This window comes from Nesoenas mayeri (assembly GCF_963082525.1).
Source record: "Nesoenas mayeri genome assembly, chromosome: 15".
Taxonomy (NCBI): domain Eukaryota; kingdom Metazoa; phylum Chordata; class Aves; order Columbiformes; family Columbidae; genus Nesoenas; species Nesoenas mayeri.
This window is the reverse complement of record NC_137559.1, coordinates 7,524,637-7,542,310: the sequence shown is the minus strand read 5'-3', so window position 1 is coordinate 7,542,310 and position 17,674 is coordinate 7,524,637. Positions and strand designations below refer to the sequence as shown.

The 17,674-nt window shown below is 44.8% G+C and overlaps 1 protein-coding gene across 1 annotated transcript in view; it reads left to right on the top strand.

The window, feature by feature from the left end:
- The window catches only part of POLR3E (RNA polymerase III subunit E), a 28,629-nt gene that overhangs the window by 7,742 nt on the left and 3,213 nt on the right, over positions 1 to 17,674 (top strand). The window contains exons 6-19 of the mRNA XM_080353834.1: positions 285 to 367; positions 1,085 to 1,192; positions 1,678 to 1,727; positions 2,017 to 2,136; positions 2,708 to 2,793; positions 3,833 to 3,877; positions 3,960 to 4,051; positions 4,834 to 4,954; positions 6,530 to 6,611; positions 8,943 to 9,002; positions 9,990 to 10,147; positions 10,433 to 10,497; positions 12,044 to 12,537; positions 17,111 to 17,188. Of these exons, the coding sequence (XP_080209960.1) occupies positions 285 to 367; positions 1,085 to 1,192; positions 1,678 to 1,727; positions 2,017 to 2,136; positions 2,708 to 2,793; positions 3,833 to 3,877; positions 3,960 to 4,051; positions 4,834 to 4,954; positions 6,530 to 6,611; positions 8,943 to 9,002; positions 9,990 to 10,147; positions 10,433 to 10,497; positions 12,044 to 12,537; positions 17,111 to 17,188 (1,642 nt within the window). The remainder of the gene's footprint in view (positions 1 to 284; positions 368 to 1,084; positions 1,193 to 1,677; positions 1,728 to 2,016; positions 2,137 to 2,707; positions 2,794 to 3,832; positions 3,878 to 3,959; positions 4,052 to 4,833; positions 4,955 to 6,529; positions 6,612 to 8,942; positions 9,003 to 9,989; positions 10,148 to 10,432; positions 10,498 to 12,043; positions 12,538 to 17,110; positions 17,189 to 17,674) is intronic.

Below are 17,674 nucleotides of genomic sequence, written 5' to 3'. Positions count from 1 at the left end.
TCATTTCCTTTTTGTGGTGAGCATAGATATAGGTATGTCCACCAGGGAACGGTGAGAACAAGTGGCTGTACAGTCTTAGGGGTTGCTTTGGACACAAATAGCAAGAATTCTTGGAGGTAACCTATGTTTTTTGGTGTTCTTCATGAATTCTGAATTGCAAACAGAAAGATGAGTATATATATTTGCTGCAGTTGTTGCTAGTCCATTTCAAGAATTGGTGCTTTCAGACCTTTAATGCCACATGGCCTGTAGAATACAATCTCACAGCATTCATCTGTCTGCAGGAAGCTGATGGACAAGCAAACTTTCTGCTCTTCGCAAGCTGCGAGTAATGTTTCCCGCTATGCAGCTGCTGTCTATAAAAAAGGTAAGTTTCTTTTGCAGACCCCTCACATCAGTGAATCATGCTTTTTCAAAGTTAAAATAAGACCAATTCTTTTTTTTTTTCTAGCCTCAATTTTAACTGACTGATGCATCTTTAGAGAAAGGAAGATTTTTCCTTATCAGTGCCCTCAGAGTGCTTGACAAGGTCTAGCAAAATTCTAAATATTATATCTGAACACTGTGGGTTTGTAAATGCCTCCAGGATCTTAACAGTGCACGATGGCCTGAAATAATACACATTTGTAGCATAAATTTATCATTGTTATTTATATTACTATCTCCAGCGAATTGTGTCTGTCTCGTTTTCATGTTCAAATCTTTTGCCCCTCTCTTGCCTTCTAATGCCATCACAGAGTTTTTATCCGAGGATCATTTGAGATGAAAATATGTAGGTTGTTTTCAGGAATAACTATTTTACTGAGAGTCTCCTGAACTCTAGGTCAGGTCTGAGCCAGAATGTGGCTCTCTACAAGATCTGGTTTCAACACAGAAAGGACAGTAACAAAAATAGGTCTTGGTCTTTCATACTCCTGTGAAATCCTGCACACTGGATGAATTTTTCATTTCAATCCCGTTTTACTGTATTAAATATTTATGTTCAATTGAAGCTGTGCCTTTACAGAGCTAGAGAGGTAATGAAAAGTGCTGTCCTAGCACAGTGGAAGAAATGATTTTAACCAACGTTAATTCTCTTTTTCAGGTGAACTTCACCTGACTCCACTACATGGAATTCTTCAGCTGAGGCCAAGCTTCACCTACTTGGACAAGGCTGATGCAAAACACAGAGAAAGAGAAGCTGCTAATGAAGGTAAATGCTCCATGAGTTGTGTTTTCTTTTAGGAGCTGAGATACAAGTTCTCTCTGTAATTCTACTGATAAGAGTCGTTCTATTCTGAAGTTGTTATTTATGACAACATATTGATTATAAGGCTATTTCTCAGATTGTTTCACTGACCTTATTTTCAATGTTGCTGCATAAATGCTTTTGTGGGAATAGCGTGAGGGATTGGGAGTGGAGTGGGAGGTGGTGGGTGCTGCCGAAGGGCAGCAGTAAGGAGCGTGTCCCCCCTGCCACTGCGAAGTTGCACTGCAGAGGTTATGGGTGCAGTATCTCCTGTCGCAGCAGCAGTGTGGTGCTGTCATACATTGCATAGTTTGGCAAGCTGGGACTGAACTCACTTTTTTAGTTCTTGCTACCATTTTCTTCCTGCAGGGACCCCCCAGACAGTTAAAGTTTGGGCTTTGGCTCTTTTACTGTACTACTGTGTTTATTCTGTTGTATTTTTTTGGCAGGTGGTGATTCGTCCCAGGATGAAGCTGAAGATGATGTTAAGCAAATTACTGTATGTCCAAATTTCCTTTTTATAGTAGTTCAGGCAACAGTTCACAAGAAAGCATAACAGTTCACACCCAAATAAAAGGACAGGAAACCTCAGCTAGTTCTGCTGACCCTGTGCTTGGCAGGGAGAAGCAGGATGGACTTGCACTTGTTGTACAAGCATAAAAATGGCACTCACAACAAGGAATGATTCATTTGAGCTGGGACCCCTAGCTTATGTACCAAACAAATCATGCACATGTTTTGTTTTGGGGGATTTGGGGGCTGTATTTAATGATGCCCAAATCTTCTAGGTAAGATTCTCCCGCCCTGAGACCGAACAAGCTCGTCAAAGACGTGTTCAGTCCTATGAGTTCCTGCAGAAGAGACAAGCAGAAGAGCACTGGGTTCATCTACATTATTATGGCTTAAAGGTAAGTGTGTGCTGGCTGTTGAGGAGGCTGCCTGGGCCTGAAGGTTCAACCAAGTCTAGAACTGTTTTTAAATCTGAGCCCGTGAGAGTCAGGGAATCATCAAAAGCTAATGAACAAAAGTAGGTCTGCAGGCTTGAACAGAGCCTTCAGTGCTCTGTAGCTCCTCTACTGGATAATGCTGTGGGATCTCCACACTGGAAAACGTTTAAAACTGAGAGCTGGACAAACAAGAAGGGAGCTCTGAGTACAAGAATCACTCGGGTCTTGGAATATGAACTGGACTTTGTGAAACACTTGGTGAACTCAGTCTGCTGGGTGTCAGAAATCCTGTTTGTCTGACCCACATGCAATGCATGTCAGGAGACTTTTAAGTCATAGCGACAGAAACGTTTCCACATCCCATGAGCATCATTCAAGAAAGTGAAAATAGAACATCAGTTAGTGATGTGGAATGCTTGAATGGTGCAGTAATGACAGGGTGGTCACAGTCTGGAATGAAGAATCTAGCTCTCTGGCATTTTGTATGTTTTCAGTATGTGGTAGTGACTCTTGGTTTTCTCTGTATCTCCAGGATAGCCGTTCTGAACATGAGCGCCAATATTTATTTAGTCAAGGTCACGGCCTTGCTGAAAACACGGAATTAATTAAATCTCCCAGGTAATGGTTGGTGGTTTCCTACAGAAATTGTAGTCATTTGTTGGGATTGTTTTCTGAGTAATAAGTAAGTGTATTGTTTAAAAGTCCGATCTTTGATAATTCTATACATGATAAAAATGGAATTGTTTAAAAAATACAGAAACAAGCTAGCCTTCAGCTTATTCAGATTTCTTTCTTTGTTTCCCTGTACTGTGAGATTAAAATTAGTTGTTCTCACTTGGGTTTGTAGCCTCTCGTACGTTACCACAACCCTGCATTATTTGGGCTGTGAATACTGTAAAGGAAAACTAAAATAAAAGCTCCTTGTGGTTAAAATAAATTCAAACTCTGAAGCCAGTAACTTCTGTGGTTAGCAGATCTTGGAAAACTTTATTTTGTGATTTGTGAGAGACACCTGAAACCACTTGAAACTTGTTTGGCTTTGTTTCTTGCTGACTGCAGCTGTACAGGAATCTTCCCATGATCCAGTCAGTACTAGTGCCTTGCCGTAATCTGATAGAACCATGGCCCAAGTAATAGGAAAATAGCAACTCTCTCTCTGTTTAATGGTGTGGGTGTGTTTTTTCTTAACATTTAACATCTCAGTGGAAGAGTGCTAGGTGTTCTGAGAATTCTTTTGGGTTCTTTCCTCACAGACACTAGTAATTACATGGGTGGAAAAGACTTTTTGCTTATTGCTGGCCTGATTCTGTGTCTACAGGACTTCACGTGGCTCCTCTTACTGCTGTGGCAGAGCACCCGTGTTTAATGTGTTTACTCTTGCAATTCCGCTGGACACTTCTAATGTACAGAAGAGCTGGGATTCTGGCTCACATTTATTTCACACCTTTTCTTCAGGCACATGAATGTCAGTAGCATTTTCTAGTGCTAAGTTCACAGAGGAAAGTAAGAGAGGAAAGGGGAGACCTTTCTTTTCAGGCTAATGTTTGTTTTGTCAACTCACACAAGTAGGGTTGCTCTAAGCAAGAAATAACTGTACTTAAGCCTGGGAAGTCCCAAGACAAGCATTAAGGACGTGTTTTCTTTTATTTTCTTATAGTGAATATTTAATGATGCTGATGCCTCCAAGCGTAGAGGAAGAGAAGTAAGTGTTTGTACAGAATGTTTGAAGTCCAGATAGGCTGGATGCTCTTTTTCATGGGCTGCAACTGTTTGTTTATCCGCAGTGACAAACCAATGGCTCCAAGCAACGTGCTTTCCATGGCCCAGCTGAGAACTTTACCCCTCGCTGATCAGATTAAGATCCTGATGAAGAACGGTTTGTAGTTTTTGTAACAACACTTGCACTTCACTCTGTGACTTCTAATTGCTTCAGATAAGGGACCTTTCCTAGGAGTACCAGTCCTGTCACCCCACCAGGTGGAGTCTGGCTCTCTGATTCTGTGAAGAATCCAAATCTTGAGCCTTTCCTTAAGAAGACCTGCCGTGCAGGCAAGAGCAGTAACAGCAGATGTGACTGCTGCTCTGAATGTTCGCAGTCAATTTACTCTTAAAATAATTCCTAATCTGATGGTAGCTTTCTGGATACATGTATTGCAGCAGGTATCTCCTAGAATGTGGGGTCTGAGTGTGAATTACAAGTTGAAGGTTAATGCAGCAAGCTGCACTTCAGCATTTTCCGGGAAGTTTTCAGTAATACCCACTTTATGAGTGTCATCTGGGGTTTTTATTTTGTCTGTTCAGAGTTTACTATCTGATAAGAGCAAAATCCTGAGGACTTTGCCTCAAGAGCTTCCTGTCTTGTCAGGTGTCTCTGTTTCCAAATATTGCCAAAGGAATAGATTGTTTTTAATTTTTTTTTAATGTGTTAATTTGGGACCAGTTAAGATAATCAACTTTGATGCAGCACTAGCAGATATTTTTGGAACAGATGCTGGACTGTAGTCCAAGGGGGAGACTTAGAACTTAGGTTTTGGATTTTTTTCCAAGATATATCTTTGACCATGAACTTCCTTATAAATCATATTATCCTAGATTTATAAATCTATCTATCATGTGCTCTGAAGAAACCCTCAATTTGGTGTGTATTTTGCCTTTCAGTGAAGGTCATGCCGTTTGCAAATCTGATGAGTTTGCTGGGCTCTGGGACTGACTCTACGGCAGTTCTGCGCTGTATACAGCAGGTGGCGATGCTGGTCCAGGGAAACTGGGTGGTGAAGAGGTATGGCTCCTCTTTGTTACTGGAATATGATTTTCTGCTTTAAGGAGAGGATCAGAACAATGGATTTTATATACTAATCTTCATTGTGTCCCAAAGTGGCCATCTGCTTAGCTCACAGCACTGTACAACCTTGATTTAATGTTTGATGCTTTTTAATGCAGTCAGATATTCAAAATTCAAAGGGCTGATGTTAAGGGGTAATACCTTAATACCTACCCCAGGTAGACTTATGGCTAAGCAGTGATGTCATCTGTTGTTTGCATTTGAGTTATGTCAGATTTTTGATGTTGTCTTCACTCAGGTTCTTTTGTAAGAGGACTCCCAAATTCTTCCAGAGATCAGTGTCAAATATAAACACAGAAAATGAAACCAATGTCAGCTATGTTATTTCTTAGCTGAATTCAGTCAAAGAAAGATCTTTGTGCAGTCACCTTGCTCTTCATCAGTGGATGCTGCTCTTGCCAGCTGCAAGCTACCCTCTAGAAGGCATTGCCCACTTAGTAGATCAAGTGTGGGGTACTGAATGTACCCCATGAAATGGATTCTGTATCATCCTCCAGTTTGTTAGGATGAAGGGTACCACTGGGAATTGCAGTCTAAAGTGCAGTATGTTTTGGGTTTGTTTGTTTTTTCCTGGGTGAAGCACTACATGTGGAGAGTTATGGTCTCTGGGGTATCTCTCTGTGTTAAGCTGAGTGGCACCAGCTACCAGTGCAGGTTGGTTGCCAGGATATATTTCAGCTGTTGTGATACAGACCTGGATTAATAACGTGAACAGTTTTTACAGCAGTTTTATGCTGTCCATCCAGCCGTTCCAGAAAGAAACTGGAAGCAAGTTGAAAGACAGTGTATTAGCATTCAGATTGGGTTTATGTTGTAGCTGTGTGCATCTCTGGTAGGTGTGGTGTGTTTGGGAAGGTTGGGAACAGTGCAGCATGTGCACACATCAGAGCTTTAAATGGAGGGGGGACCTATTTATTTGGCCTGGGTAGAATCAAGATCTTGAACCTGGGTTGCCCTGAGGTTTTGGAGGGCATGCTAACAAATGTCAGCCAGTTGGTCTTGCAAGCAGACAAGGACACAGGGTAGAGTTGGTCTCAAGGCTGTTTGGTTTGAGCTTGACATTCTGTACTATTGTTCTCTTAAGCCTTTGATTCCTGGGAAGGAAATAAAAAACCCTTATGCCCATACATCAGCATTTTGGCTAAATGCCGCCTTCAAGGCTGTGTGCCAGGTTGGCCTAAGCATTTCTTAGGATCACCCTGGTCTTGTTTACACCAGTCCAAGGGAGGATAGGCTTTGCAAGCTGTTCTTGCTTTGTTAGCAAAGCTTGTACCTGTGTTGCACGCATCTGCTAGCCACAAGGCTGTGCTTTGCAGGTATAAGCCTTTTTGCACTAGTGTAATTGCAGTGGTGTAATTACACTGATATTAATTCCTTTAATGAAAACCATGCTTTGGATAAATGTGTAATTTAACTGCAGAACAGGGAGGACATGTTTGTTATGTTAATCGTTACCAATGCAGTTTTTCTGGAGTACCTAGTAACTAATCCGTTTTCCTTTTTAATTAACAGTGATGTCCTCTACCCAAAAGATACTTCTAGTCCGCATAGTGGAGTCCCTGCAGAAGTGCTGTGTAGAGGCAGAGACTTTGTTGTAAGTATGAAAGTATGTGTTGTTTTTAAAGGAAAATGCAGGTGAAGTTTGCCTGAGAGGCCATGGCATTGCAAAACTCTGCTGCTCTCCTGCAATAAGGTGTTTCCTCCGAAGAAATTATTTGTCCTTTAATCCTGAAGGTGGTGTTTCAAGTGTGTCATGGGAGGGTTGGTGTCGACTGACATTGTGGCTGGCTGGCAGGTTCAGATCATCTGTCATTAACAGTATTCATCCCTTTCTAACACATGCTGGAGAGCCACTATCGTGTTGCTGCCACATTGTGGGGCTTACAGAAAACCCAGGACTGGATAACAAAGTGCTTGTTTTTCCAGATCTATTTCTGTGGGCTCAGGACCGTGAGGGCAGGTTGGGTAAGCCTTGTGCTTCCTGAGCATGCACTGTTGATATTTGAAAAGGACTTTATTCCCCAGAGCTGCTAATCAGTGAAAGGACTTTGTTCCCAGGCACCTTTTGTGAGCAGTAGCTGCACATGGAAGTCAAAATGAATACTGGTCTTGTAAACACAGACATGGCCACAGCAAAAAGGAACAACCTCTGCATTGTGTTTATTTTTACTAACCATGGAAGGAATTTAGTTCCGAAGTGGTTCCTAAGTTCATATTCAGTTTATGGCTTCTGCCTCATCAAAGAGAAGCTGATGAGTGCATTGCTTTCTCTTTTTTCAGTCAGACTTGACTGTTCGGCTTGTTTGCAAAGTTTGTTTGTGGTATTTAGGTCTTAATAGGAGCATGGTGTGCAAGAGACTTTAAGGGTATTACAGTACTAGTGTAAGATAAAAGTGATGGTGATTGAAACTGACTTTTTATGGTGTCTTCGTGTCTGCCCAAGACACTGCCATATGGAGACTTGGATTCAGGTGTGACCCAGTGACATAAGTCTTCAAGACACAGCAAATTAGGTGACAGGTCATGTATAAAGTCCTAGGGACCAGAAGTTACGCTCAGTGAAGTAGGCGATAGTGTTTTAGCGATTAAGATGTAAAGGGAAATTATTTTCATTTGAACTCTGTCAGATATACCTTGCATGAGAAATGGATCTGTGTTCATCCCAAAGGCAAGTAATTTGCTGATTAGCTCTACAACAGAGAAAAAGTTAAAATTTTAGAAAATAGAAAGCATCAGTATTTCTGGCTTTTAGACAAAGTGAAATGTCTAGTTATAAGGCTCAGAAATAGTGTGTAATGCTGTATTGCATCTGTGGAGAAAATGTGTTCTAGCTTAAAAAGTGAACTTTATTTCCCTGTATATATTTGTGTAAGGTAATTAATAAGGTTAAAAAAATATTTATGGCCAGTAGTGACTTTTAGTGTCCACCTGTTCCGTACTGTACTTTGGGGAGGAGGAAACGTACTTTGTGTCTTTTCGGAAAGCTTCTGTTTTTTCCTCACATAATGAACTCAGAGGACCTGAGTACCAGAGGCTCTAATTGAGGGCAAAGGGCCTAATGAGAAACAGCTGCCCCAGAACGATGTGCAGGGTGAGCTGGCAGATCTGCCTCCTCTGGACAGCAGCTTCTTGTGCTTTCAAACAGAAAAGCCCTGTGCCCGAAAGCAGGCATGGTGGTTATGTGTGTTTGTGGGCAGAGAGAGGGATGCATAGACGACGTCGTGGGGCAGGAAGAAATTGGCAGTAATGAGATTTTGTATTCTTCACAACATTATTCACACAAATACTAGAAGAGGTTGTAGTCTATTCAGGAAGAAATCAGTGGTCATGTTCAGCGTTCTGCTCAAGTCCTCGTGTGTCCCTGTCAGCCCGTCCTCAGCCTCTCAGGGTGTCAGACCTGCGGAGCTCTGCAGAGCCCCCAGCTTTTGCTTTACCCGAGGACAAGTGTGTGAGTGAGCAGCCATCCCAGCCTAAGTGTCGGTGGCCACGATGTGCATTGAAGAAGGGGACAGGCACTTCCTGGGGTCTGTGTCCTGCAGAAAAGCAACAGTCAGCAGCCTTTACAGGCCTGTGCATTAGCAGAAGTGGATGAGGAGTTTCTTTAAGATGATGAGTCTCAGCATCACTGCAGTTAGTCTTTTTTTTTATTTTTGGAAGCTAAGTGGAGTTTGAGTTAAGAGAGTTTTCATAGCTTTTGTAGTCACAGGTTTCATGAAGGCAAACTGCACACTCTCAAAGCTTTTGATACTGTGATCATGGCTGTTTGAGGCCAGAAGTGTTTTCTTGCTACCTGGCTGAGAATCATCTACTTGAAAGGAATGGGGTTTCCATTTTTCTGGTAACATCATTGAACAGGGTCAGTACAACTTCAGTAAAGCAACTGCCTGATACAGTTATTAGGTTTTTTCCTTTGTTCCATTCCTAGATGTGGAAGTTCACGCAGGACCGCTGGGTTGTGAGAAAGGAAGTGGCAGCAGTTACAAAAGTGAGTGATATATTTTTTTCTTTTCCCCCTCCCTAAATCAGCAGCGGGTGGTAAGTGTTGGACATTGTCTGCAGGTCAGTAGCGGATGCTGCTTCAAGCCTTTTCTCAAGTTCACAGCATCTGCATTACTGCTGATTTGCAGTGTTGCTCACCAGGCATGCCTTCCCTGTGGAGCAGCTGTAGATACGTACCCTTTTTAGAAACATTTCAAGCATCTCCCACAGTTACACAAGTGCACAGGATGTGACTGTCCTTGTAGGTGAGCCACCGCAATGCATCTTGGCCTCTCATCTCTTTCAGTGGAAAGCCAGACACAATTTGAATTAAGCTGACCAACTGAGTGCTTGTGCAGTCCATGCTTGCTACTCTGCTTTGGGTGTGTTATAAAAGAGCAACTCTTCTGTTGGTGTTTACCAGTTATTGATATCGAATAAAAGCTTTGAAGCAAGTCAGGTGCCTGAGTATTCTGCTAAAACTGGCAAATGAATGAGAAACATTAAGTAAAGAGGACAGTCCTTCTTCAAAATGCATTAAAATGATGAAACACGAGTCAATTTATGCATAGACTGTATTTTTGAATGTAAGATCCACTACTACTTAAAAGCTGTGCGTGTGTAGGTGCAGCATGTCTGACCTGCAGCTCTAAAATAAGATTAACATTGTAGAATATGCTTCTCTTCACAACAGTCTTTTCATCTCCATTTGGAAACTCCCTTTTCTTCACAAAACATGCTGGTAGCTATTTGACTTTGAGGTGATTAATCACCACTGCTCTCTGAAGTCCTGTGTTTTTAACATTGTGTGAAAGTGTTGGTGCTGCAGAGAAGGGCGAGTGTCTCTGACTTAGCTGGGTGTGCCTTCATGGACGTGGCCCATATACACCAAATTGGTCCAGCTCGTCCTGTCTCATGGAACGATGCCCATTGCTCGTGCCTGCGTGTGTCCTATGTAAATTGACTTCCATATTTTTTGTTCTTTTTCTTTTAGCTTTGCCCAGAAGATGTGAAAGACTTCCTAGAGCACATGTCTGTGGCAAGAATAAACAAAGGTTGGGAGTTCATGCTCCCTTATGATGAAGACTTTGTGAAGAAGCATCCAGATATAGTTCAGAGGCAACATATGCTGTGGATGGGCATTCAGGCCAAGTAAATGACTTATTTTATTTGGGGGAATAAGCTAAAACCAGAGAACTATCTAATACAATATTTCCGTAGACATTGATAGATAATTTGATGTGTATTGCCTCAGAGGTTTCCCCCTCGCAGTCACTGGGCAGTGGTGTGATGGGGGTGTTACTGCATCATTCAGGGCATTCCCGTTCTTGCTTCCCTGGAGAAACTGAGTTTTCTAGCTAGTGGCTAAAGCTGGCGTGGCTGTATGCAGGCATAACAACTGAAACTGTCCTGGTATATTTTATCTTTGTCTTTCAGATTAGAAAAGGTCTATAATTTCATAAAGGAACATTTGACACCAAAGAAACAAGAGGCACAATCAGGTAAATGGAATTGCGCTTGGATCATCTTGAAGCACATGCATCCTTCTGTATTCCTGGGCGATTTGGAGTTCCTCTCTGGTGTTTTGAATGTGTTGGGGACCGATCTTGTTTAATATTTTTCCTTTCTTGTGATTTCCACTGGATTGTTTGAGCCAGATTTTGGTCTGTACTAACATCAGTGATGTTGGGGTGACACAAGCTTATTGTAGCACCCTTGTAGGAGAGCAGAGAGGATTCCTTGGCACTGGGGGCTTGCTATTTGTTAGTGGAAAATCAGATGGTTCTGTTAATCCACTACTTCATTTAAGCCATCTTGTGTGGTGTAACGGTGTAGGCAGCTCCTGAAGAGGGGACAGGACCAGTGCACAGGTAATTCTGACCTCTCCGTTTGCAAGCTAACCTGGATGAGGTGACTATTTTTTTGTTTCCCCTCATTTGCACTGTGCTCTCTGCGCTGTGGTTGAGGGCTGAGCAATTAATGAAGAATGTGTTTGGCTGGGGGCTGTAAGGAGGTGTGAAGCTGTCTCTTTTTGACATCCTTCTCCACCATGGATGCTAATGAGAATGTTAAAGTAGCTGCTCTATAATCCTAGACAATCGTGAAAACTTGAGATTCCAGAGATTTTTAACTAGGCCTATGGCTCATTGCCAGGCACGAGAGCCAATGAAGAATACAAGCAGAACTGACAAACAAGGATATGAATCCATTTCAATACCCTGTGTCCATTTCAATACCCTGCTTGGAAGGATTAGGTGTTGAGTTATTTGGAGAGGATTAGCAAACCCGACAGCAGAGAAGATAACAGTGTGTGTGCTGTGCGTGCTTTTGCCTTAAACACAGCGCTCCGTCCTTTGGCATTGTGACTGGGTTTGTCTGCTGCCAGCATGCCTTTTTGTTTCACCTTTGGGTAGCTGGTGTGGAACGGACACAGGGGAAGAGGTGCAGGTTTCCCTGGGAAAAGACTCTCTCCTGTCCCTTGCTCCTCATTACTGGATTGTAATAGTAAGAAGAGGGTCTCAGACTTTCATGCTGTGCACATCATGCTAAAATGGTGTTCAGGTTCACTGTTAACACCTTCATTGTCCTCACTCTGCCTATAGGACGTCCTTGTGATGGCTCTGGCAGTTGCTGCAGCAGTCCCCCCCAGCCACTAGGTACTCTTAAAATAATAAGGTTGTTGGGTAAAGAAGTATTTGGATCCCAAGTAGAGAGGTATAAGCAGTCTGTGTTCTGGTTTCCTGATTTGCGGAAAAGGCCCTAGTGATTGAACGGGTGCACTTTGTCTTTGCTTCAGGTTCCTTGACTGGAACACCCTTCCCCAAGCATCTGGCTTACAACAGTCAGCATGTTAAAAAAAAGACATACACTGAAAAAGTCAGTAAAAAAACAAAAGTAAAATCTAATCAGCAAACTGGGTTTATGCCTTGGATTTCACAAGCGGATGATGTTTGCTGGTTTTATTTCACTATGAGCTCATAAAGAAGTATTGTGCAAGACTGGAGCTCTGCTTGTGGTGAGATTCATGGTATTTTTTTTTCATACTAGCTCATGCGTTGGTGGTTTCTGGGGAGCAAAGGGTCAACATGGCTAAAGCAAAAGTAAAGCAGAACTATGGGCAGCTGGAGAAGGAGTTCCAGAAGCAGAAGGCAGAGATGAAATCAAATGACACCTCAGCCAAGATAGATGTTTCCAATATCCACATTAAAGAGGAGCCTGTGAGTGATGAGGAGCCAATGGATACCTCGGCTTACGAGGGTATGAACAACGGCATTGTCAACGGCCTCCACGCAGAGGACTCCACGGACTCTTTAAACGGCCACTTGCCTGGAGGCTGCATTGACCGGGTAGCCCAAGAACTGAAGGCATTTGTGTCGTCAACGTTTAGGAAACAGTTTGTACTCACCCTGAGTGAGCTTAAACGGTTATTTAATCTTCACTTGGCCAGTCTTCCTCCGGGACATACGTTGTTCAGTGGCATTTCGGACAAAATGTTACAGGACATGGTGTTGGACACTGGCTGCAAACAGATTTTGGTGCCTGTAAGTATGTTTTTTTCTTGGCGTACTTTGGGGAGGAGAGATGTGTTTAAACATCTGAGCGGTAAGATGTTTGTGTCCTGTGCTGCTGGACTGGAAGAACAGATGTGCTCTGGGTGACTCTCCAGTGTGGGACACGTTGAAGCTGCTGGGGGTTTGACTGGCCCCCTGTTTCTGGCAGGCCCTGTGCTCAGCTCTGTGCTCTGCAGTGCGCTGTGTAGCTTCCTTGCGTTCGGGGCTCTGTTTGCGCGTCCAGGCTGTTGGGCTGCAGTGATTCACTGTCCCAACTTGCTCCTGTTAACGTGATCTAAGGCAGTCCCAGCTTCCCACCAGCTCTCCTGGTTGCACAAGCTCCTTGTTTCAGGGACAGGGATGCAGCTGGGGGAGGAAAGGTGGCATTGCCTGCCTGGGAGCCACAAGGCACACCCAGCACAACCCTCTGGGAAGCAACAAACCATATCTGTGGCAGCTTTCTTGGGTCAGTCCTGTTCCTCCTAGACTGTGCAGGGCTGTCTTTGTTTCGGAAATGAAAGGTGAGATAGCGTGAGACACAACCAGGTTTGTGTGACAGTAGTTTGCTCGGGAAAAGAAAAGGAATTTGGCATCATGGGAAAGAGCCTAAAAGGAAATTAATTTTACAAGACATCTGGTAGTGCTGATTGGGCTGCAACCAGACAAAGCTTGGGAGTCAGCTGCCTTTGGGGAGAGAGGAAAAGAGACGTGCAAACTGCTCAGAAGAGGAGGAAGCAGGCAGGCTGACGAGAGAGAGAGCCTGCAGCATGGGAGCTGGAACCCAGCTGGGGAGCAAGGGTTGTAGGAGGGGGCAGAAAGAACATGTTCAGTCGTGTGCAAAGTACATGTTGTGGCACCTGGGAGCTGAGTAACAGACTGGAAATGCCACTAGGGAGACCACCAATTTCAGTGCTTTCTGCTTTCTTTCTTGACAGCTTCCAAGTCCTGGGGTAATGTTTGCCTGGAACTGCCTCTTAGTGCTGACTGGGCTCTCCTTTTTACACAGTGTAGCGTGTGCGTTTGACATGCTGATGGTAAATAGCTGAGGTCATTGTTGCTCTGTCACTTGGGACTGGGACTTGTTTGCTTTGGAAGTTCTGGGATTTTTGAAATTACTACATCCACTCTTTGATTGAAGGCTGTGAGGAGTGAAAGTAGGATAGTTTCTTTTTCTGAAACAAATCCCCACCAAAATAAAATCCTCCTGAAGAGAGGTGGTTGGGAGCTTCCTTCTGTCCAGAAAACCCTGTCACAGGAGACCTGCAGAGCTATAGAAGTGGTCACTGGAATGTTTCTTGCTAGAGGTCTGCTAAGCCAAAATTTGCTGCACAACCTGAGATCTTGTAGAGGAGCCTGTGTAAGCCTGTGCTGTTACCAGCTATGTAAATCACTAGCCCCAAGCCTCCCCCCGATGCTCTGTGCAGATGGCAAAGGTGCCAGGGCTGGTTTTACTCTTTACATGGGCTCATACACTTTGGTATTTCTTGGTTGTTCCCCCGGACAATTTTGTCAGAACCCAGCTGGGGTGCCAGAGCTCAGGGAAAGCCTGGAGGGTTGTTTAGTGTGGGATTTCATAGTTGCTCATTAGTTTTCTGTAATTGAAAGTGCTTTGGTGATGAAAATCAATGATCTGAGGTAATTAAAATGATGTTCTGTGGGGGGCGAAGACACTCTTGGCTTGCACGCTGCCTTATTATAGAAAACATGTTGCTGAAAATGGCAATTGAAACCATAGCAGGAGAATGTAGGATTTATGATAAAGCTGACTGACTGCACCTAGCGTATGAGAACCTGTGTGTGTGGAGAGCCAGAGGAGATGCTGCTCCATCTGCAGATGAGGCTGTGGGGATGGCTGCAGGGTGCTGTGCTTGCAGCGCTTTGTTTTGTCCTTGGGTGGGAGGGAAGAGCACACGTAAGGAAACAGCGAATCCAAGCACCGTGCTGCTCCTCGGCCAACGCTGGCACTGCGCGTGTCCGGAGCTCGCGCGGCCGAGCCCTGTCCAGCCCCACGGGAAACGTTTGCGCAGCAATCTGGTTTCTGAGTCTCTGCACCCATTCACCACGGACTGGTGGGGTACGCGGGGTGGCTCCTGCCGGCTCCCTGCCCATGGGCTGCGGAGCAGCGAGTTTCTGCCCACATCTGGAGGATATTTTCGAGGCATCAGGAAATGATGTAACCGCTGCCGGTGTCCTGCCTGGCGAGGGTGACGGGAGAGGAGCGCAGCCCCGTGCTTACCGTGAGCCTTTTGGGGCAGTGCCGCTGCCGGGCTCCCGGGGAGGTTCGCTCAGCAGTTTACCTGGAGGACTATTCCAGTTGAAAAGGTTTTGTTTTCTGGCAGACTCAGCCTCTTTCAGTCTGGTTCAGCTATAATGCGAGGCTGCCTGGCAGGGGCTATTTTTAGGGTGTGCTCAGTGCTTGAGTGAGACACAGCCCAAAGCCAAGGGCTCCTCCCCGGCAGCTTCTGTTTTAACGTGGCAGCCCCGAGGACCTGGGGCAGCAGTTCATCTCCTGCAAGCCCTGCATTAGCTCTGAGGCCTTAGAGCAGGACGAGGCACAGGAGAAATATTTTAAAGCAGGATTTTAAGGCAGTAGAGAGCTGTTTCGAGGTGAGGCTGGAGAGATCGAGATAACGAACATAAAGTGGCAAAAGGACAGTGGATAGCAGGACAGCGAAGCTGTTGGCACAGAGCAGTGTCTCTGAAGAGCTGCTGACGGCATTTCCCGCTCTTGTGGCCGGGCTGTGTGACAGCAGGCGAGCAGGGTGCTGCGGGCACTCGTGTTTGTGACAGTTTGCAGAGTAAGGCTGGACAAGAGGAGGAGATTCGGTGGGGTTTTCTTCCCAAATATTCTGTTGGTTTGGAAGCCGTTTCCTCGCAGAACGGCTGGATGAGCACAGCTGCGTTTCAGCCGTGTGGCGGAGGCAGGAGGAGTTTGCGCTCTGGGTCTGTGCTGAGCGAGGTGGCTGCTGGCTGGGCACTCCTGTGCCCTGCATTCGCCTTCCTGCGGCTGCTTTTTCTTGGAGGGAAGCTGAAAGATTTGATATTATCTGTCCTGAAAGCACACAAGAGATAGCATTCCTCAAAAGCAAGTGTCCTTAGGAGAACAGAACTATGCCAGGTGTTGCAAGCCTAATAAACCTGAACCCTGGCTCTAAACCAAGTGTGAAAACCTTGGTATAGTCCAGGCATTTGGACCAACGTGAGAGCCAAAGCTGCTGATCCCACCAGGCGGTTCCCACTGGACAAAACTCTTCCCCTTTGCAATAAGATCAGAGGCAAAGCGTGAAAGGCAAGGCTGATCTGCCACTCTGCGGTGCACTAGTCTTTTGGTGTGTTGTAAGGGAGGCTGGGAAGAAAGGTTTGGGTTGTACCAGCAGCCGGGATGGAGGGATGCTGGAACAATCGGGGCTGGCTTGTTAGCTTTTCATAGATGATTGATTTAGGTCATCTGGGCGGTTAGCGAGGAATAAATTCTCTTCCTGTCTGTCACTAACGTATCAGGAGTGAAGGCGCATTCCAGCATCACTCATTAGTCACTGCTCCAACAGGAGATGTTAAGGCACATGGATGGTACTTTACTTTTTTAGGAGCTTAGGGTATAGAAGGGAAACAGTTTTGTTCCTTTGTGTGTGCCGGGGTTTGAGGCCTCTGTCTCACAAAAAAAACCCAAATGTATTTTTTGAGCTTGGCACATGGGGGAAAAAAATTCAAACAAAACCACTTCATTTTTGGAGCCTGAAATGAGCAAGTGTCTTGTTCATTGTCTGTCAGTATTCAGTCTTCTGGGGTCCTGTAGTCTGCACCGAAACAGAGATGACAAACACAGCAGAAGCATGGTGGTCATCAGTAATGCGGACTTGGGGTTAGTGAAGCAGATGAATACAGTATAGAGTTTGAATCGCTAAAACCTGCCATGGTAAATGTAAAAACCTCCAGAAAGACCCTGCAATGCACATGGTGCTCCCAGCTGAACACTGCTCCGGGTGGCGTGGAAGCAGATGCTGCTGACAGGATAAATCTAGACATCTTGTCGTGAAATACTGGCAAAGGTCCAAGCCCTGGGATTGTTCTTCTGCTGTGTGGTGGTTGTCCACTGTCCAAGGGAACTGTCCCCATGCTAAATTCATAGGGTCCCAGTATGCCCAGCAGTTCCTTTTGAAACTCTGGACTGGTTGTAGGTGCGCCAGACGGGGCCCATGGTGCAGGGGTGGGTGACCCCCTGTCACCAGAAGCACCGATCAGCCGTGACCCGGGTGTATCAAGGCACACACCCATAGTTAGCCCCTCGTTAATTTGGGGTCTGTGCCACAGGATCAGCCAGCAAGACGGGTTTGATACGGATCCTGTGTGTTGAAGCCATTGGCCTGGGAGAAGGTGTCAGCAGGACAGGCCGTGCCTGAGCACAGTCACCCCTTCGAGTGGGGAGCGGGACAGCAGCTTATGTTGTTTCAGCAGTTCTCATTACACGGCAGTGACATTTTTTATTCAGTAATAGGTGCCCAGGGATACTGCATCATAGAACTCATTAAATAGAAGGTTATTTTTAACAGCCTCTTGTTCTCAGTTTCCTCCACAGACTGCTGCTTCACCAGATGAACTAAAGGTCTATGCACTTTGGGAAGCTGGTGACACTTATGATCAGGTAGACATAAAAATAAGTTACATTCCTAAATATATGTTTATTGTCATTGTTTAGATTTGTGTTTCTGGAACCGGTACAGCAGGCAGTTTTCCTCTTTCCCCATTGAAGTGTCCGGTTTCCAATACCAACCTTTTTCCAGGTGAGAGGGAGCTCTGAGCCCACAGCGTGGTCATTCCTGTGTCAGGACAACACAGTGTGTTGGGAATGCATGTCAGGAACTAGCCCAGTGGAATATAGATAATTTTGGACCTTTGAGGAGAAAGAGGTCTCCAACGCAGACCTCACTCCAGCATCCAGTCCATTTTTCTTTTAATGATAATGCAACATGCACCAGAGGTGAAATGATGTTGTTACCTCACCTATCTGTTTATACTTAGAACGGAAAATGATGATGGCATATGTGAACATCTCCCAAGTTTTAATTGCTGTCACAGTAAATGAGGTGAAAGGGAAGGTGCCTAACAAAATGTGAATGGACAACGTAAA